General features: G+C 43.2%; 1 protein-coding gene across 1 annotated transcript in view; it reads right to left on the reverse strand.

Annotated features, from left to right (window-relative positions):
• EEPD1 (endonuclease/exonuclease/phosphatase family domain containing 1) overlaps positions 1-24,557 on the reverse strand; it is a 61,659-nt gene that overhangs the window by 7,527 nt on the left and 29,575 nt on the right. Inside the window, exons 2-3 of the mRNA XM_038174923.2 lie at positions 19,947-19,998; positions 2,108-2,218 (exon numbers count right to left, since the gene is read on the reverse strand). Coding sequence (XP_038030851.1) covers positions 2,108-2,218; positions 19,947-19,998 — 163 coding nt within the window. The remainder of the gene's footprint in view (positions 1-2,107; positions 2,219-19,946; positions 19,999-24,557) is intronic.

The raw sequence follows: 24,557 nt of genomic DNA on the forward strand, positions 1-24,557 counted from the left end.
CCCCCAGGAGGTGTGGGAGGAACAGGCAGCCCCAATGGCTTCACTGAAAGCCGAGCACACCGAGTTGAAATGCACATTGCTTTGCCACTTGCACTTGCATGCTGGCTATCAGACACCCAGGCAACCTGAGCACTGCGTGCCCCAGCCAACAATTTAATAAGCTGCTTTATCTTATACAGGTAGAGTGCATTCAGGACTGCTGCAGCAGCAAGAGATAAAGGTGCAGCCTCCTGTGTGCATGTATGGACTGATACATGTCCTTCATTTCCTGCTGTTTCTGGCAAGGAATCTGATTCTTCTCAGTGTGGTCAATAATAAGATAGCTTGTTGCCCATCAGAAAATAAGGATATTTTTTTTGCCTAACCCTGAGCAGGAGCCTATGTCTCCAGCATCCCATCTCTGCCAGTGGCAGACATTTACAAGCAGAGCATAAGGGAAGCTGGGGTGTGCAGAGGCTGGTGTTTGCCCTGACAGGCTCTTCCCAGCACTGGCACACTGCTGCAAGCCATCTTTTCCCGTTCCTTCTCTCCACACCATATGCGATCTTGCAGACTTCTGTCGTGCACGAGCTAAAAATATCCAGGCTCGTTCAGCCTCTTGGCACGACATCTGGTCTAGACCTCTCAGCCCTGTCAATCTTCTCTCTCTCTTTTGTAGCTCAAGTGCTTCATGTTCAGTTCTCCACTCCTTTCATCCCGGTGTCTATCATCCTTCATGCTTTTTTAGACTACTTGGGACCGTGGCATTCCCAGCTGCACTCATTACACCAGCAGCAGTATCTAATTCAAAGCCTGTCAAGCCTCCCCTCTCATCGCACAGACAGGATTTGCCTTGGTATCATTCAAACCTGTTTCTCTTAGTGAATCATAGTTAAATTCATCTCAAGGAAACGTCTTCCATTTCAGTTGCAAAAAAACAAGTATTATATGCTCTGCTGTCTTCCACTGAGCCTTGAAAGAAAGTATTAAGGTTGGCTAAAATCCTTCTGTAGCCCATTTGGCCAGTTTTAGACTTGAAACTGGTGGAATAATTTTGTCAGTATTTTAATGTCTGAAAACCAAGTAGGCTACAAGAAAAGATGTAGAAGAATAAAACAGATGTCAGCAGCCCCCCTCTATTCCCTAGCTCCAGATTTTCCATCAACCCAGTGGCCAATATCAGTGTTTGGTAGAAGGCCAAATGACTGGGATGAGTGGGAGCACAAACCTATGCACCAACCACTATTTTGCCTTATTTAGCCCTGCAGAGTGTCTTGAGATCGCTCTGTGCCAAAGATGCTATACATTCGGAGTACCACTGCATTATTTCATTGCATTGTGTTTGTGTGCACAATGTTCAAACCTAACGAACCCATCAACTAACCTAAGGGGTAGAAAAGGCTTTTTGGCTTAGTGTAGGGTGCTGTAGCATAGCCAGACTTCCCTTCTGTAAAAGCACCTAAAAGGGAGAGTCAGTAAGTAACATTTTTATTCTTAGTTTGGCCACAGATTTCTCCCATAATCTGGGGAGTCCTTCATCCTTACATCCCTATCTGGATGAAATTGCTGATTTTCAATAGAGTCCAAGGCATATTTCAAAGATACTTGTATGGCACTTTAGGGAATGTGCACGATAAGCTCCTCTGCCAGACGAGGACGGCATGCTGAGCAGCTCCTCTGTAGGGTCTTCGTTTGTAAACTAGGAAAACTGGAAGCTCTTCCAAATTCCAGCCAGTGCTGTATAACAGAGCAAGCTCAGCTGACCAGCAGAAAAAAATCAGAAGTACTGCAGCATGTAAGGGGCAAAACAATGGGCTCCTTCCTTGTCCTACAGTGTAGCCTTTTTTCTGTATTTCTGTACTGTTTTTATCTGTCATACCTCCCCTAAACACATGGACACCTTCCTCCTTAAAAGTATGCCACGGACGGGGGAGAACAACTCTTCCAAATAATCAATAGCACAGTCAAACCGAATGCCATTTGAAGAGTCAGCTTTAAAAAAAAAAAAAAGCTGCAAACCTTGCCAGAAGGATTTGCAAAATGTTTTGCCTTAAACAGATTAAGAATATGTCCTTGGTTAAAGGCAAAAAAAATTGAAGCAAAAGTTCAAACGTAGGGATTAATGTACCTTATGTAGCTGGCCTGAGGGTTTTTCGGAAACAACACCCTTCCAACATCCTCTAGGGCCCTTCCACTTGCGGATGTTTGGCAGCGTTGGCTGGTTCAGCTCCATACAAAACTAGAGAGAGAGAGAGAGAGAAAAAAAAAAAAAAAGATAAGCTTCCTAGGGCTTTAAAAAAACCTGCAAAAAGCACGCAAAGAGGCATTGATAAGATATGCTGTGAAACACAGGCTATCGTCTCTACTGAAATGTTAAATGAAAGCCCACCTACAAATCTGAGGTCAAGGAAGCTGCACCAGTTTATGCTAGCTACAAAATTTAAGCTCAAATTTTTCAGCAGCACAATAGCCTAGGCCAGCCCTGGAAGGGGAAGCCGGCTAACCCAGAAAGCACAAAAGCACACTGAGCAGACATGAGGAACACAAAACCTCTGCCCCCCGAAAGTTTGCGCAGGAGGTGGTCTGGGACCTGTCCCAGGGTCTCGTCACTATTTGGAGATTGGGTTAAAATGGCACAAACATGGCAAGCAGAACATATTCTAAAAGTGCCTAAGTCTCTCCCTTAGGCTCTTTTCCCACAAAGTGCCGCTGGGAGAGCAGCAGGGGGGCTGTCAGGGGCAGGAAGCCCCTATGTAGGAGGGCTGGCTGCTCTCCCCTCGGCCGTGGGGAAGAAGCCGAAGGAAGGGTGGAGGATAGACCCAACAGCCAGTACTCAGCTGACAAACTGATTTTGAGGGGTTACGGTTCAAAAGCTGTTTGTAAAGAAGCAATGAGTCGGTGTGGTGAAGTCGAGGAAGCTGAGAGCTCAGGCTAAGAAACCTCAAACAAGCCAATGTGCCCGAGGGCACGTTGCGGGTACTGCAAGGGGTGATAAATCAGAGGAAGGAGAACCTCAGTGCTACAGGGCGCATTTCAACATCTGCATTTCAATGGGCAAGTAATAAACTACCAGCATAAAACACATAGCAGACACAAACCCTGTAAACTACTGCAGGAGCTGTGCGTAACATTTCCAGCCTTTCCAGAGATGCTGGCAATAGAAATGCTGCTGCTTCACGTGGCATTTTGCAGCCATGCATATACAATATACATGCTGTAATACCACCATATGCACCATATGCAGCTGTATTGTGGTATGACAGATGCTTTATGGATGCCTGAGACTCCCTGTGCAGGAAGGGCTTGGCTGCACATTTTCACACATAGCAGATCTTTCTGGGGCTCCCCAGAGATGCTGGTTGTCCTGGACATTGCTGTACAGCCACAGAACTTGGACACATTCACACTGCCAGGCATATGGTCAGAGCTATAAAGACTGTGCAGTAACATCCAACAGATCAAGGGTACTGGGACTGTGGACACCCTGGAAAAGACCCCACATCCACTTGGATAATAACAATTTAACAAATTTGGAGATAACAATTTCCAAAAATTTGGAAATAACAATTTAACAACAACAACAAAAAAGACTATGCCTTGGAAAACCTGGATCCCCTTTATGCAGATGCTATGAAATACTTTTTGCCAGGGGGTTCAGAATAAAGCTTAATAGGAGGAGTTTGAGCCCTCTGCAAAGCTACTGTCAGGTCAAGACAGACCCCAGCTGGATGCTGGCAGGGACACCAGGCATCAGCACACCCTGGCTGTGTAGAAGTGCATGCACACAGCAGCTGTGGCTTCGGGGAAAGAAGCTATTAAAAAGTAATCACTGTGAAACAGTAAGAGACTTTCAATGTGCATTTTCTTTCTTTCTTTTTTTTTTTTTCTTTAATTTATCTGACACTGGAAGAGCTGCACTGAAACAGAGGTTTTCGCAGTGAAAAAACATCTTCAGACAAAAGCTTGTAACCCAAATGTCAGCCCAACAGAAATAGCGATTTAACAAAGAAGGATTTCAAGGAACACAATAACCTCAGTGATGGTTCTCTGTGGTGGGTCATGCTTCTGGCCAAACACAGTTTGAACAGTTGTGGTGCAAATCTGCATGGATATAAACGTTTCTGATGTGGGTATCAGCAAAGGATGGGACAGCTGTTCTCCTTACTGGAACGGGGAATGGCTACCCCCTTTCCAACTTACCACTTGTTCTTATTCACATGTCTATTTCATCTTTTGTTTCAAAAAGAAAAATCAAAACCTGCTCTTTTACTAACTGCCTTGTCTGTAAGTTCAGTACCCTGGATGCTGAAGCTGTAAGCATTTACCTCTAAAGTACACACAACGCAAAAAGCAATCTTTCTTGTCTTGGAAAGCCAAGAGGCATTCACACTCAAAAGAGAAAATGTCTGGCACATCCGTTAAGATCCTTTAAGAAACTTTTCTGAAATGTAGAGATTTGCTGGAACTTCTTATTCAAGATGCTGTGTGTACTGCATCACTGGTCGTTATATAGCTTCAAGCAGTGCTAGGGCTGTGCTGGTTTATTAAACAACGAGGCACACAGAGCATTTGCACAGCCTGAGAACGGAGCTCTGCTCTGGACTGAAGGCTAGGTGAAATCATAACACACACACATAGTAAGTCACAGCAGTAATAATTATCATTCCTGATGTTGTTCTGCTGCCTTTAAACTGCATGCATTTGCTGAATGAGTTTTCTAACATTTAAATAACATAAATCAGCAACCACGGGGGAAAAAAATGAAGTTAGGAGTTTTACTGTAAACCAACAAAAGAGTTAACTTATCTCCAGGTTGCAGCTGCCTAGTGGACAGCACAAAGGATATAGCAGGGCTGAATAAATACTACAGAAACCACCGCTTTATTAAAAAGAGCATCTGCAATCAACTAGTTTGAATATTTCCTCCAAATTGATTTCCTTAAGGCCCTGATTTAACTTTGCTCAAAGAAAAAGATGACAAATAAAATTATATGGTTTGTTCAGAAAAAGGCATCAGCCTGCTCTGGGTACAGTTTTAGCAACTGAGAGCATCCCCTACAGCAGCTGACTTTAATTTGTGCCCGTTTTTCAGGGCTTACAGGCACACAGATTTTGAAGCTCTTGCAGAATACTTGCTTAGGTCACATTCTCTGCTGAAGTGAGAAGGGCATTTCTTAAATCACATTGTTCTGCCCACAAAGCCCAAGAGCAAACACAATTACAGCTTCCCTTGTACAGTAAAAATCTACAGACAAGCTCATGGCCTACATTGGGCGTGAAAAAACACCCTTTCTTCTTTCGCAAAGTTAGATCTATATCAATCTTTCTGGGGAGCTTCTTCTCATGTGGTAAAGAAAAATCAAAATGAAAATCTCAGTCAGAACATTTTCCCCCAAAATCCTCATAAGGAATAAAGTTCTAGCTTTCTTTTTTTTTTTTTTTTCTAAAGAGCCTTTCAGATTGCAAGTTTCCTGAACAAAATCGTCTTTCTTTATTAAATCCTGTACATAACCAAGTCAAAACTCAAATAGATACTGCCATATCAACAGCACAAGGGCTCTTTTATACAGACTGTCCCTGTATCATACCTACATGTATGCCTTCATGGTCTCTCTTGCAGCTCAGTGCTAAGTGGTTTTGGATAAGCAGTGCATCCAGGGTGTGGGAATGCAGCAGCACACAGGCTCCAGTCACACTCTAGGTAAAAAGCTGTCTGCCCCTGAAAAGTGACCCCCTGTGACAGCCACCTGCCTGCTACCAGCATGTGAAATGCGAGGAGTCAAGAGCCACCACTCCCAGAACTGGGGCAAGCCCCACGGCCTCTGTTCGTCTTCAACCCATCATTCACCCACAAAGGGAGGATCCAAAGACGGAACTGCTCTGTTTCCCCTGATAAGGAGCCCATGCTGACTGCTCCTGGCCACTCCAGAAGCAGACAGGTACAGGAACGAGCTTACACCGGGCAGCTGGAAGAAGCTGAGGAAACACACATTAGAGTAGGAACAGGAGAGGGAAGGCACTGTGTCTTGGACAGGTTCAGGGTGCCCTGGGTAATCTTTACTTGCTTTTGAGGTGCTGTTTGTGCAGCCACTCCAAAATCAGGCAGAGTAGGCCCGACAGGCACACCACTCCATGCACACAGCTTGCCCCATCAGGTGTAACTCCTACAGTACAAGGGCTGGGGACCACACTGAGATGGGGACCTCCTTTGAGGTGAGCATCCCTTGCCTGAAAAGAGGACGCACTCACTACTCCTTTACACACTTAGGAGATCAAGGTGACCCAGGAAAACAATGCCTTAGGGCCTAATAAGGCTAGATGTAATTGTGCATTTCTTATCAGCCTCGTCTGTAGATATTTTAATTTCAGACCTGCAGTCAGAGCACAGGCTGTAAAGAGAGCGAGGCAAGAAGGAACTGTAAGGAGGAGCTTCCAGTGTGAGCCTGTTATTGTGGCACAATACGCCTTGTCTCAGTGCAATAATCATCGCCTGAACTTTAGAAAGGCACTCAGGGCAATTAAATGTTCATTTTGTTTAATTACCACAGATGCTTTCAGGCCAAAAGGGCACTGCATTAAATGTAAATAACAACTTACTTCTTCAAAGCAAAGATGATTTTAGTTCCTCTTAAGAAAGGGGAGAGAAGAGAGCTTAGGGAATAAACATGCTATTTCTGAATGTTAAATATGCACAGTTCCTTTATTTTTAACAGGCACTAGGGGGAGCAACTTTAATGAGTACAGGAGATGCGTATGAAACTTCTATCAGTTCCTTACCGTTTCACATATGTTAAGAGATGGCACATTAGTAAAGATTTGACATCTCCGTGGTGAAAGAGACTTGGAGTATGAGTTGTGAAGAGCACAGGAGCTGGTAATAGCTGAAAAGGAGACTTTCATCATCCGCAAAAACAACAACAAAAAATGTATAACAATTAGGTCAAAATTCACCACCTTTTTCAAAGCCACCCTACCCCCTCCAAACCTGATTCCTCTGGCAATAAAACTCCCATCCTGAAGCATGATCTAAAATATTCCAGATAGAAGATGTAACAAAACTGACAATGGCTTCACAAGACCATCTGGCGCTAGCACTATTAATCCATCCTTCAATATATATTTCTTCTGCTCCATCACTGGGTACTCCGTAACATACAAATGTTCCTAGAATTAAATGTACGCTACCCTTTATTTTCTTTATAAATCCAAGAGTGGACTGTACTTCTATTTCCAACTCAAAATGCAGACTTGAGAACCTGCAAACCTTACCCAATCAACCATCTACAGGACACAGCTACAGCTGGTGCTCCCTAATCGAGCCTGACCCAGAAAGCTGGGAGCAGAAACACTGAGAACATTTTTGAAACCAACACCTTCAGTTTTCACATAAAGCACCCTGATGTGACATTGATGCTCCTGAAGAAACAGAGTGTTTTGTTAGATCACGTTTGAGATGAGGAAGAAGCAGAATTAGCTGGGGGAGATCTTTGTGGTGGTTGTATTTTCCTGGACTCACTACAGAGGCTGGGGTAAGAAAACAGGTTAGGGCTGCAAGAGAAAAGCACTTGGCATCCACATCCCCGCAGGCAGGAGCAGCTAAGCAAAGGGACACAGAGGAACATCAGTTGTGTATGGGTTCTTGAATAACCAAACATAACTGCAGAGAAGGAAGTGTTATTACGGCTATAGCCTAAAACAGAATCAACACTGGATCCTATTTCCTACTGACAATAGCATAGTCTCTTGCTTGTTTGCCTTTCCCTGAAGTGTATCCATATCCTGTTTGCAGAGGTAGCCAAAAATTCTGGACTCAAACAACAAGTAGATGAACACAAACACTGGCATGGGGGATGCACTTGCAGGTGAACCACATAAATAATGCAGAGGAAGTAGAGGTGGTCCTGTGTTAAGCTATAATGTTGTATACATGCCCATTCAATTAGTCCCTTCCAGGAAGCCATCATGAAGCATTTCATAATATTTATTGATTGTGTTCTTTGAGTATTGACATTACATAAAGGTAAATAAAACTTGGCAGGCGGAAGACAGCTAGACCGATAATTATTAGTGTTTCCAAAGGAGAACAAAACTCCACATGCAACAAGATCTCAGACATATCAATACATTTCCTGTTGGAGAAGATTTCTCTTTCTCCCTCTTGAGAATAATTCTACAATGAAGATGTTAGTGAAGAAATATTTTTTTAGAAGTGTGGTTTACAGAAGCCAAGTTATAAAGTTTAGGAGAAAAATTCTGTGATGGAAGTAAAGATAAGGAACAAATCTACTGAAAATGTCACAGAGACAGGACTACTCTCGGCGAGGTTATCGAGCCGTCCTGCCATGTTAGCGTGCCCTGTTTGCTCTGTGTCATCGAGACCCGGGGCAACACCTTTCCATTCTCTATTTACTGGTTTGTCACTCTGGGAGCTAAAACAAAACATTGATGATTGAGTAAATCCTGTCATCCTCCACGCTCTGCACAAACATTATATCTAATGAATCCTTCAAATGGCTCCATAAACCCATCACAAGCAGCAAAACTGAGGCAGAGCCCTTCAGCACCAAGCATTCAGCCAAATCCCTAACCAGCACCTGGCTTCACACATAAAGCTGCACCTGCAGGCACAACCATCACCTCTTTTTGTTTGTGCAGACTGTGGGCACAGAAAGCTCATTTGTTGTGCCAACATGCACATACAAACATGGACATGTTGGTAAATATGAGAGCTCCCTCCAAACCACATATAATGGGAGTTTTTCATCAGCCAGTTTCCATCATCTGGCACCAGCTGTGCAGTCCATTCCTACTCTCCCAGTTAGGTACCCAGGGCTTCCTCTTTTGCAAAGGGGATGCCAGGAGCAAGCCAAGAGAAGACAATGAGTTCAGAAATGCAGGTTATACCTGTCCTTTTCCAGTCTCCTGGACAGAGAGCACATGGTGGCAAGCAGATGACTTTTTCTGCTTGGGATCCCAAGTAGTGGCCCATCATAAGGGAGGCACCTTCGGCTTTTCCATCAGTTTGAGCATAGCTCAGTGGTGCCTGGAAAATGTGCTGCTGCTTAGACAGCAACCCGGTATTTCTGACAGACACCCATGAAGGAAGGATTTCCTTCTTCTGAGGATCAGATTCTTCACTTCCAAATGAGTGCTTCAAGCACCATGTCAAGGACTGGAGAGCAAACGTCTACCAGCCTGCAGCCTTGCTGCCCAGCGAGGTGATTCATGTCCTGAACTCCAGGCTTTGCTGCAAAGACCATTTCTAAGCTTAATACACAAGAAAGGAAACCTCCTGGATTGAACTCCTCGGAGGAGACAGGATGAGGAAGGCGCTTTTTCAAGCCAAGCTATGCGCAGGCACAGGCTAGAAACTGAAGTGCTGAGATTGGGGTCAGTCTGGGCATAACTCCCGTTATCAGCGGAACACCAGAGCAAAGCATTCAAGGACTCACAGTTTTTAAAACAAAACATGTCACCCTCACAACAGGTATCTGAGTCCCTTAAGGAATCTGGCCAATTTTTGAGTCAGCCCATGGATTTGAACCAAGCTGGAACACAAGGCTCTCTTCTGCAGCTGCTGTGTTACTCACCCATTGTAATTTGTGAATGTGCGGGAAATAATTATGCTGATAAACTTAACATTATCTCAATTATCAAAAGTGTGTAATGATTTGTTTCCATACATGAACCTGTTTGAACCAAAGCAGATTTTTTTTTAAGTTAGGTTTTACAGGATCAGTTGGGAAGTGGTAGGAACATAAGTTTGCACTCCCAAGTGATTTGTTTTCCTTTCTGAGCACTTATTTTGGAAAGAATCAACAATGAGTTTCTACACTGTCCTCCCAGATGAGCTCACCACAGTCACCCAACTGCTTATTTTTTTGTAATACCTGAGAGGAAATTACATTCTTTATCTTTGACTATATGATTAAAAAAAGGATTGTAGCCCATAAAAACAGCTCTATGCTTGTCTTTTAATCATGGTGTTCCTGGGACAACAATTTAGATCATTCACTGGCACCTTCATCTAGCTTCATTCCGAACAAAAGTTACTATTTATATAAACAATGTCTTTTTATAGGGCTTGAAAAGGAAGACACGGAAACCTTTGGTGCAGAACAGTGAAACAACAACTGAAAGAAGATAACTATCATAACACACTTTAAGTGCCAGGGACTCTATTAAAAAATCACTGGATGCTCGACTACCTATTGTCAAAATGGGCTATGAAACATCTTTCAGCCAGGCTGCCATTTAATGGGAAACAGCCTTCACGTATTTGGTGGAAATATAGGCTGCCTTTTTGCTATGAAAGAGAACATCCATATTGGCCAACCTGTGCGTAGGAGCAGTTTTATGGGTTTTCAATTTCTCACATTTCCATTACAAGCTGAGCTTTTTCCTTGTACTTCATGGGAAAGACTCATTTTGCAGAAGACATTTCCCGCAGACTTCTTTGCCTACCCTTGAGCGCTTTTTTTAAAACATAATACTGGAATTGAGCCTCAAGAGCTTGTCAAGGATGGTCCATAAAGCCTTGCAATTCATTCAAATGAGTGTTTTAGTCTGCGTAAGTAGGCAGTATAATCATTAACAGCAATAATAGGAGCTAATATGGTATAAAGAAGAATAAAAAAGAAACCCTCATGATTACAAGCGTATCTTTTTCATCAAGCTGCTTTTACAAGAGATGAGTGGATGAGTTCAAGCGCTTTTCCTACATTGTTATAAAGCTGTCTGCTCAAGCAGTTGGCTGTGCTAAAATCATAGCCACAACACAGTTGAATTATTTACTTGTTACTACATTGCCTGCTGTAAACGTTCATTTGCTTTTTCACATTTCTTCCCCATCTCATTATTTCCAAATGAAGAAGACAAGTTTCATCTTGCCACCTCTTCAGCCATCAGAAAAAGCAGATGCACCTCTCAGGGAACACAGACGTATGCTTAGAAAAGTATTATTGACATTATTAAAGCACTGAGGGCTCAGACTTTTTTCTTTTTGGGGGGAGATACTATACGTGTACTATTACAGATAGTGCCTCAAGCAGTGACCAATATAGAGCTCCAAGTCTTCCACAAGGTAAGGTATTGTATGCTCAGCAAGAGCACACGTACTTCATTTTGTACCATCACAGCCACCACTTTGCAGAGCCACAGCTTGCCCAGTGAATGTTGGAAAGCTAAACTGCATGCTCATTTGGATTAGATATAAGGCACCAGGTAACCAGAAGTCAGTAGCTTTCTGGGAACCCTTCTTTTATTTTTAGTTCCTTGGCTAAAAATAAAAATAGCCCCCCATTTAGTGAGCCAATGCTTTTGTCATGCAACGGGGAAGCTCCTATCAATTTCTGTGGCGTGGTGCAAGACCATAATACGTGACAAGGACCTTACTCATCCAGCACTCACCGGGTCTACATAAGTTGAAAATCAATTCATCAGAACCCAGCCCTTAACACAGAAGGCAAATAAAAAATCAGCCTATGAAACATGAGACCCAGGAGTGATAAGAACTGGTTTCTTGTTCACCAATTAAAAATAAACAAACCAAGCCAGAGAGCTATTTCCCATGATCTGAGTCTCCTTACCTGCACACTACCTTTAGCCAAAGGAAAGGAGTATGGGAAAAAATGTGCTAATACAAAGGAAGAACAAAACCAAAGGGGAATGGGGAAATCATACAGTCTTGAGGGTTATTAATCAAGGAAAGCTGCTTAAACACGTAAGGTAATTAAATCTCACTCTACCACAATGGTAAAGTCTACTCATGTCCATAAGTACAAGTAAAGTGTTGGGGTTTTTGTCTTTTTTTTTTGTCTTTTTTTTTTTTTTTTTTTCTTTTTTAAACTTCTGGGATGTAAGTAGAGATAAAGATGAACTGGACTGTGCTGATGTGTAGAATGAGAAGGAATAAAAACAGCATGTTATGAGAACTTCACTGACAAAAAGGAAAATCAAACGGCCCTCATTATTACAAGACCACAATTTGGACACCTCCTCTACAGAGACTTTCATCAAAAACTGTAATTCACAGGGCATTTTACTTCCACCCATTCTTTTCCTACTGTTAGAATACTGTTTTCCCCAGCTGATTTACATCTCTATTTAGAGGAAGCATTCTTTCCCATGATAAGAATACAAAAACAAGGAAGAGAAGAGTAATGTAATATGATTCACAACCATTGTCAGTCTCAAATATCATTCCTTCAGGAATTACACTTCAGATTACACTACATTACAGGACACTGTGCCACCTTCTGTAAAGCTATTTATATCTGTCTTGTATCCTATTCCATTACTTCTTTCTTGGATGCTTATTATTAGAAGGATCTCTTACAGGCATTAGGACATGTAATCTCACTTTTTTTTTTTTAATCTCATACACTTTTTCTAAATTATTGTTCACACCTCTAGTCCTTAATGCAAAGAGTCTGATTTGACACTCACTCCCCTCTGAAACAGCACATTCTTTATTTAAAGGTTTGTGTGAGTAATAGATGGTCTGTCTTCTACCAGTAGCACCTTTTCAACCGAGTCCAGGAGACTGCCCTCAAGCCCTGACCAAAGCTCTGATCAAACAGATGCAATGCTCTCTGGCTCCCTGGAGGGAGTAAATGAATTACTTACTCCACATAAAAAAAAACAAAAACAAAAAAAAAACAAAACATGATTTAGGCTGATATTACAAAACTTTTGCTGCCATGTCAATGTATTAAAAAGTAGGGGGAAGAAAAATGCAGACAAAAAGAACCTTCCTCAAAACTGCTGACTGCTCAAAACTAGTCCTGTTCTATGAACTGGCTTTGTCTTCTACCATTTTATAGAAGAAAGACATGACATGAAAAATCATTAGATTAAGGACTCTTCACGTTACTTCTACCACCCACAAACTGAAGTTAAACACATGCTAGCATTTCTAAGTACACATTTTCTGTTTCTCCTTGGTCTGTAAGTATAGTTATGATTTCACTAATGGATAAGTTTAGCTTCTGTCCATGGACAGAATTAGATACCGCAAACAAACAAAAAAACAACAACAATAACAAAAAGCCGATTAATATAATGAGCAATCCCCATACCACTAGTTCCTAGAGACACACAGCCATGCTTTGGGGAAAACTAACAGTGCCCTCCTAAATGACATTTTAAGAGCAACCCATGTTCTCCATGGCTCCCAGTGATGTGTACAGCATTGTTTCATGAGAAAAAAGATGCGAAATGCAACTAGAGAAAAACATCCAACCAAGATCAAATAAACCAGCGGTGTAAGTAGGTTTGAGCCTGTGCTTCCTATGGTGCAGAACACATTTCATTTATACCCGTATGAAGTCTGGGTTGGGCTTATGCCCTCCCCAAGAATCATTCCAACGAAACCTATGGCTTCTGGCTCTAATCATGTGGAAGTGGTTCAATGACATAGGTACAACAACAGGTTACTTCCCTTTACCATGAAATTTCTGGACACAGGGGATGAAGGGTAAGTAAAAGACTGTGCCTTTGAGTATTATCTGCACTCGGATAAAGAAGCAAGAGAAAGGGAAGACAGAGATAGAGGTAGGATGTTGGAGAAAAGAGGGTAAGTAATAGAGAATAATGTGAGAAAATAATTAAAATAAACTCAGCCAGGCTCTCTGTTGGAATAATCTCCTTTTACTGGGAGCAGTCAATCACTGCCTCCTTGGTGGCTCCAGTGGAACAGGGCAGGAGTACCAACCTCAGCTGATGAATCATGAAGTTGAATTAGGCAAAGGGTACGCAGGGAGGCTTGGCACCACTTCTCTCTAGGAATGGGGAACAGAAAAATGAGGCAGCAAAAGGGCTGGAAAAGACTGAACAAAGGTCCTGAGTGAGTCAGCGGCAAGTCTCCTATAGGAGACTTTGGCGGCAGCTCCCAGGCTTGCACAGGCCAGAACCCAAGGTGTAATGTTTGCCTGCAAGGGCAGTATTTACTGCACAACCAACCACTCAGTGCATTTACCACGGTGATGGGCCAGATAAATGTCCTTGGGTGACCCGCTGCTCCATGTCAAGGCACATTATAGTGCCATTCCAACTGCCCTAGCAAGTGCGCACACAAACATATTTATATCTATGCAAGAAAAGCCATGTGCCCATGCTTGCCCATGCAAATGGAAAACAGGACCTCTCTTCCAAACACCGCAAAGCTCCTAGGGATAACCTTTCACAAATAAACAACCTGCCCTGCTCTGAGAGGGATTTTATAAAGAACAGAGATTACAATGGGTTTAATCACGATTAAACACTGATCTGGCTCAATCTACTCAAAAGCAGACAAAAGATAAATAAAAACCTCCAGCAGATGCATTTCATACTGGAAATTCTGGAACCTCAATTGACGTCATACTTTTTATGTTCAGATAATATCTGGAGGAAACAGTACACTGGATCAAGAAAACAAAAGCAAATTTCTAGTTAAAATTCTCCATGTGCTGTGTAGAAAGGCAAATGCGACATCAGGGAATGCTGTAGTGTTTTATAAACTCATTTTTCACAGTAGCTGAAATTCCTCTGCTAGAGCGATGCAACTGGAAAGAAACAAATTCTCCTTTTTGCCCCGATCTCTTGGGTCTTATCCTGTAAAAGTGGACGACATTACTCACTGTGTTCACCACTCAAAGGCATTTTGGTGATGTGACCAATAGCCCAGCTGAAGTGCACACAGCACTTACACACCAACACACACAGGAAAACAAGCAGAAGGAGTTGGAAGCCACAGTGCAATTAGAAAACTATGATCTAATTGCTATCATGGAAATGTGGTGGGACAAATCACACAGCTGGAACACTTGAATCGAGGGCTACAAGCTTTACAGAAGAGATAGTCAGGGAAGGAAGGGTGGGGGTGTTGCCCTCTGTGTTAAGACACGGATAGATTATGAAGAGCTGCCTCTGAGAAACAACCACTGCAGGATGAGAGCTTGTGGGTAGAAGTTAAGGCCGGAACACCAGAGGACAGGTCTGCTACAGCCCGCCTGGCCAAAGGGAGCCTGCTGCTGAGGCCTTCCTGCTTCAGCTACAAGGAGCGTGACGCTTGCAGGCTCTCATCCTGATGGGGACCTCAACCCCTGGACGTCTGCTGGGAGAGCTGCACAGCAGGCCGCGAGCAACCCAGGAGACTCCTGTGGTGCACTAAGGGTAACTTCGTGGCCCAGGTTTGTGGCAAACCAAGCAGAGGAGAAGCATTGCTGGGCCTGGTGCTCCCCAGCACAGACCAACTTGTTGACGAGGCTGAGACTGGAGGCAGCCTGGGCTGCAGTGACCACGCCATGGCTGAGTTTGTGATCTGAGGAATATGGGCCTGGCAAAGAGCAAAGTCAGGACAAGTGAAATTCCAGTTATTTAAATAATTCCTGGAACACTGTTCTTAGGGACAGGGGAACTGATCAGAGCTGGCAACTCTTTAATGGCACTTTTCTGAGAGCACAACAGCTCTAAGAAATCCAGGGAAGGTAGGAAAGCGGGACAGCTGTGCAAGACCTGCTGGGCAAACTGAGGCACAAGACGGAAGTGCACAGGCAGTGGGATTAAGGGCATGTGGCCTGAGAAGATGTGCAGAGATGGGATCAGGAAAGCCACGGCATGGATGGAACTGAGCTTGGCAAGGAGTGCAAAGAATAACTAGAAGGGATTCTGTAGGTACATTGCTCAGAAAAGAAAGACCAGGGAGAGTGTGTCCCTTCTGATGGATGAGAAGGCAGAACTGGTAATGACAGACATGGAGAAGGCTGAGGTACTCAACAATTCTCTGCCTCAGTCTTCACTGCTAGTCAGGCTTCCCACATCTCTCATTTCCCTGAACCTGTAGATGGGGGCTGGGTTTCAATGTCCCACCCACTGTAAGTGAAGAGCAGGTTCAAGACCACCCGATGAAACTGAACAAGTTTCAAGAAAGCGGTCTCTAGCTACAAGTCTATGGAGCCTGATGCCATGCATCCCAGTGTCCTGAGGGAACTGGCTGATGTAGTTGGCAAGCCACTCTCCATCATATTTGAAAAATCATGGCAACCAGGCAAAGTCCCCAGTGACTAGAAAAAGGGAAACCACTCACAGTTCTAAAAAGGGTAGAAAGGAAGACTTGGGGAACTACAGACCAGTGAGCCTCACCTCTGTGCCTGGGTAGATCATGGAGCAGGTCCTCCTGGAAGCAGTATCAAGGCACATGCATGACAAGGAGGTGATCCAAGACAGTCAGTACAGCTTCACTAAGGGCAAATCGTGCCTGACCAAGCTGGTGGCCTTCTGTGATGGAGTGACTGCATCAGTCAACAAGGGAAGACCGACCAACGTCATCTACCTGGACTTGGCAGTACAGATCCAAGGCTGACTGCAGTTAATGGAAGCCTCCCTACCAGTTTCAGTTTGGTCTCCAGCTCTGCATCTGCCTTAAGTTTTGCTTTTACTGAAATAAATACTGTGGAGGTTTCTGTTCACCTTCAAGTCTCCTGTGCCATATATATGTATGGTGTGCTGGGATGGTCTATCACAAACTAAAGAATGAAGTAAACGTCCCCTGCAGTGGACACACAAAATATACAAAAGTACAGAGCACTCCACCTCGAGTGTAGAGAGAGAACACCTTCACCCTTCCTTTTAAACATACAGGTTGGAGGAACAACTAACACAAACTGAAGTATCTCTGCTGAAATTTAGCAAAAGTGAACTAATTTACTACAGCTGAGAATGTGGCCCCAGATTTTTGTCAGTGGTGCGTTTGCTCTTATTGTGAAGAGAACATACCACGTCTGCAGCACAACAAAGACAGAAGTATTCTGAGGACAACTCTCCCTACACATTCTGCTGGCATCAAGCACCAGTGACAGCATTGTTTTGGCATACTTGTTGCATAGAGAAAGGCATGATGGATTTGAACACTAAAACAGAAACCGATGTGAAATGTCACCTGGCTAAGCAGATCAACTTGCTAATTACCTAAACAGATTTATTTTTAAACTACAAAAACAGCACGTTTCTTGAGAAAATTATTTTTTCCCCTTTGCCAAATAAATGCAATTAACACTTGCCAAGTCCTCTGGAGTTCTTCATCTGCAATTAAGGACTTCACAAAATTAGACTGGGTAAAGTATTCAAAAACACCTTGGGGCAATAGTGACCCTGGAGGTCTCCCCCAGAGCTGTGCTCCTAGAAGAGGAAATGATGCTTCTTACAGGATCTTCTACGTGCTTCTGTAAGTGCCAGCACACCTGTGTACTCGAAACATTTTTCTCTGAAGCCTGGGTGGCCTTGAACCCTACTGGGAATGAGGCTGTCACAGAGGTGAGACATCACTTGGCATCTCACTGCCTGCGTTAGTGACTGCCCCTGGCAGCAGCGGCACTTCTGAAGCAGAGGAATGCCAGCACGTCAGCAACACTGGCCCGTGACAGCCAGGGTGAGCTGGGTTAGGAAGCAAATATCCTCCCCCATGCCATGCAAGGTAACTGCTGGAATGGTCTGACAGAATATGGCCAAAATAAACACAAACAAGCCTGTCTTCAACCCAGAATTTTCTCCAAGTAAAGATGACTCTTGTTCTTGTTGCGTGACCTGGTCCCATTTCACTGAGTCCACTGATTATTTTCCTGTTTGTATTAATGGGATGCTGGGGTGCATACAAGTGCCAGCAGCACCACAGAGAAACAAGCACCCGATGAGCAGCACCAAGGCTCAGACAACTTTGTCCAGAGACAGGATCTACAATTAAATCTTGTCAATCACCCCTTCTGTCTTGTCAACTCTGGACGTAAATACAACAAATCATGGTAGATATTTGGCTTAAGGGACCACTTGGCCAAATTTGCCCTGACACACATCAGGACTTTGAAAATTAAACAAACAGTGCTTGCATAACACAAAGCTTCTCACAGTGGGATAATTTTCAGTGGCCAAGGTGGGAAAAACATATGAAGATAATTACAGAATCACAGAATCATCTAGGTTGGAAGAGACCTCCAGAATCACCTAGTCCAACCTCTGACCTAACACTAACAAGTCCTCCACTAAACCATATCACTAAGGTTTATAATGAACTATATAAGACTATGTATAACAGAATTGATTTTTTTTTCTTTTTTCCGTAAGTAACAGATACACCACTTTTGAACTTCACTACAGCACCCCACTGAGAGAACACAAATACTCCTGCGACATACCGTGGGGAGGGCTGCTATCTTCTTAAGACCCCAGCAGTTCAGTAGCAGCTCCCAGACTGCTTGCAAGCTGCAGGAGCTTCAACAGCCTTTTGCTTCAGGTGCCTCCTCTCCCAGCCCATAATAACATTGCAAACAGATAACAGCAAACCGTGTTTTGCCATGCCAGATCATTTTCTTATGCTGTCTCAAGACCCTGAGGACATTTGCTATACATGCACTTCACTGTGATTTGATTTAATGGAGCTACTCTGCAGTACAAACACTCCTGTGAGCCCATGTCTTTTCAGGGGACACTGTTGTTCATCAAAGTGTTTTTACTCATTTTGAGTTTTCATGCGAGTATCAAAAATATGTAACAGCACTTTCAAAGCTGAGTGCTGAATTTTAGAAATAAACAGGTTACAGAAGTTTGAAACTGTCATATATAACTGTCGTCAAGGAAATATAATAGCCTAGAAAGTGTTGTACGGGAAAAACACATTTAGGTTACTACGTCCATAGCTAGCTTAAAGAATCTTTCCCTTGAAAATACAGAAGATCAATTTTGTAATGAATATTGAAGTATTATTTAATAATATTCTGTATTCCTGCAATACAATACAGATTAAAGGTTTATGAATATAAAATTCAGCACGTATTTTCAAGCCCGATTTTGCAAGCAGGCAGGACAAGAATTTTTTTTCTAGCCTACTTTTTTTCCTCCTTTATTTAACAAATAAAGACAGCCAATTTCTTTGAACTTACATAATTCCATACTGTTGTTTTCCAGAGGGCTAAACAGGCTTTTTAATTTCTTTAATCTTGGCATTGTATGAAAGTAGATATCAAATATTCAGAGAGCTCAATTTAGAAAGATCATTTTTCTAATGCAGAGCTTTTCTGAAAAGCTTCCTGCAAAGCTACAAACAATGGCAAAAACAGCAATTCCCACCAGGCTGACGTCACTCTCTGGCCAAGCCTTGTTTTAGGAGGCCTTGGGCCAAAGGGAGGTTCATGCCTGACAAAAAGGTGAGAAATTTATAGGGTATGAGATATCAGAGAAGCTGACTACTGCAAACAACTATAATTAACCTATTTTGCAAAAGAAGTGTTTACGAACCTTGTTTTCTTCACATGTAAAAAGTCACAGTATCACCTTCCCAGTCTTCTGTCACTACCTTTTAACAAAATCAGCTCCTTCTATCAAAATTAAAGTTGCCCAAAGCCAATGAAAAACTCATTAGGGCTCCTCCTTGCTGTGCTGAGTGAGCACTGGCTCTTTGCAAACCCTGTTATCCCGAAGAGGGCTGATGGATGGCAGGTCCCTCACCTCCCCAAATACCCAAGCATAAAGCAGCTCCCTGGTGCAGATGTGAGGAGAGCTCAGATTGACACATCATGCACTCAGCTAGTGTCATTAGGGCTGACATTGAACACACTGAGCAGCCAGCTGCGCTGATCCTTCATCACTAAGTTAAACCACATTTCTTCCAAGGCATCTTCTTCCATTCTCTGTGTTCAAACGGGGCTCCGGAGATGCTCTTCCTTCTTCAGACATTCGTTCTTGTCAGTTCAAGTCATCTACCTCTCCAAGCTGTTAGCAAGGATCAATTTCGGGAAAGCTGATTCGGGCAGACTAGAGGCATTGCTTATTCCATGCAGTCAACTTCAACAAAATGTGCCCCCCCCTTACTTCATGTCCTATGCAGCTAGAAAGACGTACCACATTAAATTCCACAGAGTTAAGAAGCCCTGCTAACAGAGGTCTTTATGAGCTCCAGTTAATTATTACTCTTGTATTACATATATTTTAAATACCTTTTCCAGTGCTTCTCTATCAACCAGCTCCTGCACAGCCAAAAGCTTGATACTGCAAGAAAAAAAAACACACAAGAGAAAAAAAAGAATGAATCACACTATTGCAAGCATTACAGAAACACAAGTAAGAGCAGAACTGAAGTTCTCTTCTTATTTTCTCACCTCAAAGAAATTTATAGAAGTATAGATAAAAAAAACACTCAGGATATAATCAACTAAAGAAAGAGAGAAACAGTATTACTTTGCTTTGCTTTAGCTGTTCCAAAGAGATTTTCTGCTTTCTGCTTTACAAGCATATCTGAGTTCACTTTACAGAGAGCCTGCATTAATCATTACATTTTTAATAACCCAAACTAATACTGAAGGATCTTCTGAACGATGAGCACTGGGAAAGAATCTAAACATTGCTATCATTTTTAGTCAGCTCTGTTCTTCAGTATCAACAGGTCTCCATGAGTCTCACAGTAGCCATTCCAGGGAATTTACCGTATTATATATGAGGTACTGTACCTAAGGCAACCCAGCTAAAAAAATTTGAGGGGGATAGGAAGGAAACATGCGTAACTGAAAGCAGGGTGAATAGACAGCAATCAATAATCGTTGTCCTTGTAAAGCCACTTGTTAAGCAAACCCCAATTTCTTCATATACTGAATCATTCCTCTATAGGCTAAACTCTACTCACTGAATTGCATTCACTTCAGCAAGACTCAGAGTTACGCAAGCAGGATTTTGCCCTGCAAGACAGGTAACTCAGGTAAAATTACTTCTAAATCAAGGTATGTAAAAGAACCTTGTTCCACTTCTACACTTTCTTGATTGGTTTAACAAGTAATCATAAATTATCCACTCTTCTTCAACTTCAGTTACTTGTACGTGTCGCCAGTTACTGCAAAAGCCCAGTCTTTTCTTCCTTTCTAGACTAAGGAATATCAAGAAGAGATTTTATTGCATCCCCACCAAACTGAAAGGCTCCCAGGATGGGTAGGAGCCTGAAAGCAGGTGAAACTAGAGATGTTAAGGCTACTCCCAATGACATTTAACTAAAACATAAGAGCACATCAGGAGGAGGGCCTATTGGACATTCCCCATTCTTTTTCAGTCACTGTAGACTTTTAAATCCATTCCATGCTGAACTCACCACTTCAGTCTTCTCCATTACAAAAAAAAACATTTTTTTTCCCACCAACAGAGACCAACAGATGCATGACTTAGGTAATGACCTCCATTACCCAGTCTTAAAACCTGTTGCTTAGTATACTATACTTGTAGTCCTGAAGATAACTTTCTTTACTCAGAGATACACAAACATTTGTTTTGCAGTGGAAGAGCCAAATGATGCATTCAAATATTGTTTAAATCACTCTCGTGACTCTAGACAGACCCAGGACAGGACAGTAAAAAGCTCCTATTCAATACTGCGTGCATAGCTGATGTAGCAGACTGTCAGAGGATTTACTTTGCCGTGTTCTACAAGAAGTTTTTTCAGCTGTTCCAAACCTCAGAGCAGAATCAGAATCACAGAATCACAGAATTTCTAGGTTGGAAGAGACCTCAAGATCATCGAGTCCAACCTCTAACCTAACACTAACAGTCCCCACTAAACCATATCCCTAAGCTCTACATCTAAACGTCTTTTAAAGACTTCCAGGGATGGTGACTCCACCACCTCCCTGGGCAGCCTGTTCCAGTGCCTAACAACCTTTTCAGTAAAGAAGTTCTTCCTAACATCTAACCTAAAACTCCCCTGGCGCAACTTAAGCCCATTCCCCCTCGTCCTGTCACCAGGCACGTGGGAGAACAGGCCAACCCCCACCTCACTACAGCCTCCTTTAAGGTATCTGTAGAGAGCGATAAGGTCGCCCCTGAGCCTCCTCTTCTCCAGGCTGAACAAGCCCAGCTCCCTCAGCCGCTCCTCGTAGGACTTGTTCTCCAGGCCCCTCACCAGCTTTGTCGCCCTTCTCTGGACCCGCTCAAGCACCTCAATGTCCTTCTTGTAGCGAGGGGCCCAAAACTGAACACAGTACTCGAGGTGCGGCCTCACCAGAGCCGGGCCCCTCGCTACAAGAAGGACATCGAGGTGCTTGAGCGGGTCCAGAGAAGGGCGACGAAGCTGGTGAGGGGCCTGGAGAACAAGTCCTACGAGGAGCGGCTGAAGGAGCTGGGCTTGTTCAGCCTGGAGAAGAGGAGGCTCAGGGGCGACGTTATCGCTCTCTACAGATACCTTAAAGGAGGCTGTAGAGAGGTGGGGGTTGGCCTGTTCTCCCACGTGCCTGGTGACAGGACGAGGGGGGATGGGCTAAAGTTGTGCCAGGGGAGTTTTAGGTTAGATGTTAGGAAGACCTTCTTTACTGAAAGAGTTGTGAGGCATTGGAACAGGCTGCCCAGGGAGGTGGTGGAGTCACCATCCCTGGAAGTCTTCAAAAGGCGTTTAGATGTAGAGCTTAGGGATATGGTTTAGTGGGGACTGTTAGTGTTAGGTTAGAGGTTGGACTCGATGATCTTGAGGTCTCTTCCAACCTAGAAATTCTGTGATTCTGTGTGATTCTGTGAGTACAGGGGGACGATCACCTCCCTAGCCCTGCTGGTCACTCTGTTTCTGATACAAGCCAGGATGCCGTTGGCCTTCTTGGCCACCTGGGCAGACTGCTGGCTCATATTCAGCCGACAATGTTGCATAATCCTCCAACACCCACCAATGCTCTGGTACATTAATTATGTACCATCCTGTAATGGCAGTCAGCAAAACATAGCTTTGGTTATGTCCTTCTACTGTATTACAGTGCTTTCCATTACAAGTATTCACAGCCTAACACCCTAAACATGCGTGTGCTTTCACTTTAACGTACTTCCAGTTTTCAGATGTTTTCAAAAGCATCATAAAAAGTCTACATCTAATGAATTATGAATAGCCCCAGGCTGCGCATTCCCAGTCTGTAGAGCCTATTATTGCTAAGACAAAGAGCGTTAGAGATGGTTCAGAAAACAAAGGGACGATCAGGAAGGAAAGGTACTCCACTGAAGTACTACCGCCACAGTGGCAAGGGGCGCACGATCTGTCATGGTGTGGAGAACACCCCATGCTGCACACACACACACCAGCAGGACGGGAAGGGGCTCAGGGAAAGCACAAAGCCGACATATGGCAAAGTCTGCTGCAAAGACTGCTTCAAGCCCCTCTGCACGTAGTGAAAGCTAGTATTTTGCCATTCCCTTTCACAAGCTGTTCAACAGTGTCTTTTTAACTATGCAAATTACTTTTGTGTTTTCCTTTTGAAGCCAGCAGTCGCATGAGACTTTGAACACTTCATCATCAAAAGGTAGAAAATATCCATTGAGGTTGCTGATGCTTCTACCAATTTACCAATCTATTTTACTAACATTAATTATCTGACACTCAATAGCTGCAGAAGAAAGATGAAGCAGAATGCCAAAATGCAAGCACCGTTTCCATCTGAGATCATCATCTCATTGTACACACCTATCCTCATTGCCATTTACAGTAATAAAGCCCCACAAAAATTCCTTCAGCCAGCATGCTTTTATTTAAAACAAAGTGTACTGAGTTACAGAAAAATGAGTGATAAAGAAGGGAGCATGAATCCTTTTCACTTTACCTCATTATATTTAGAGAGATGCTGTCCTCCTGCCCACAAAACATTTAGATCCTGCAGAGATATTGGATATACAGAGCCAGAACCAAAACTGAATTAAACACTATTACACCATTGGCAAGAACAGTTTTCGTGGCCTGTGCGCTTGACTCCTGCTGAGAAAAAGACTTTCCTCTACTGCTCTAAACTTACAGAGATCAATGTTTTCCCCATATTTTCCTAAGGGTCCTCACTGTTTTCCACTCAGGCGTCACCTTCACACGGCCAGCCACAAGACACTTGTTTCCTCAAAACACTGGCACTGATGCTGCCTCTGCCCTGGGTTACAGTTCACGGCCTGGAAAATTGCTCTCGATAGCCAGTTATTTACTGCTCTCTCTTCCAGTGACTCCAAGTAACGTTTCTATGTGCTACTTCATGCAATGTCGGCTTAGAAATGCAGCTTGTTTTAAAGCTGCTGCTTTGGGGGTTTCACGCTTTGGGGAAAAACAAACGAACAGGCTGCTTATTTTGGCTATTTTTTTATCCGACAAGTAGTGAAAGCAGCACACGCCCACATACACTGTGGCTTATGCTTTTGCTGAGGATTTCAGAGTAGAAGGGAAAACGGCTACCTAGTCCCTGGGGGACAGCTCTGATAATGCAGAAATGCAACGACAGGTACTGAAGGATGATGCTGAAGGCAGAGCTGTCTGTACAACGCTATGTTTATGTGCTCTGTTTACATACCCTGATACCATTTCTTTCACCCTCACCTGCAGTATGTGAACACTAACTCATAAATGAAGTTGTAGAAAAACGTTATTTCCTGAAGAAACCTTTTGGCTAGCTGCTCTCACCCACCAGCTTTCAAGTACACCGTTAACAAAGCTGTACTGCAAGGAACTATACTGACATGATGAAAGAGGCCCTGGTTGTACCCAAACCTGTATTAAAAGTACTTACTGACTCAATTACTTTCCACAATCTATTTTAAAAAGCTACTGAGATTAATATCCT

The sequence above is a fragment of the Anas platyrhynchos genome, chromosome 2 (assembly GCF_047663525.1).
Source record: "Anas platyrhynchos isolate ZD024472 breed Pekin duck chromosome 2, IASCAAS_PekinDuck_T2T, whole genome shotgun sequence".
NCBI classification, from domain to species: domain Eukaryota; kingdom Metazoa; phylum Chordata; class Aves; order Anseriformes; family Anatidae; genus Anas; species Anas platyrhynchos.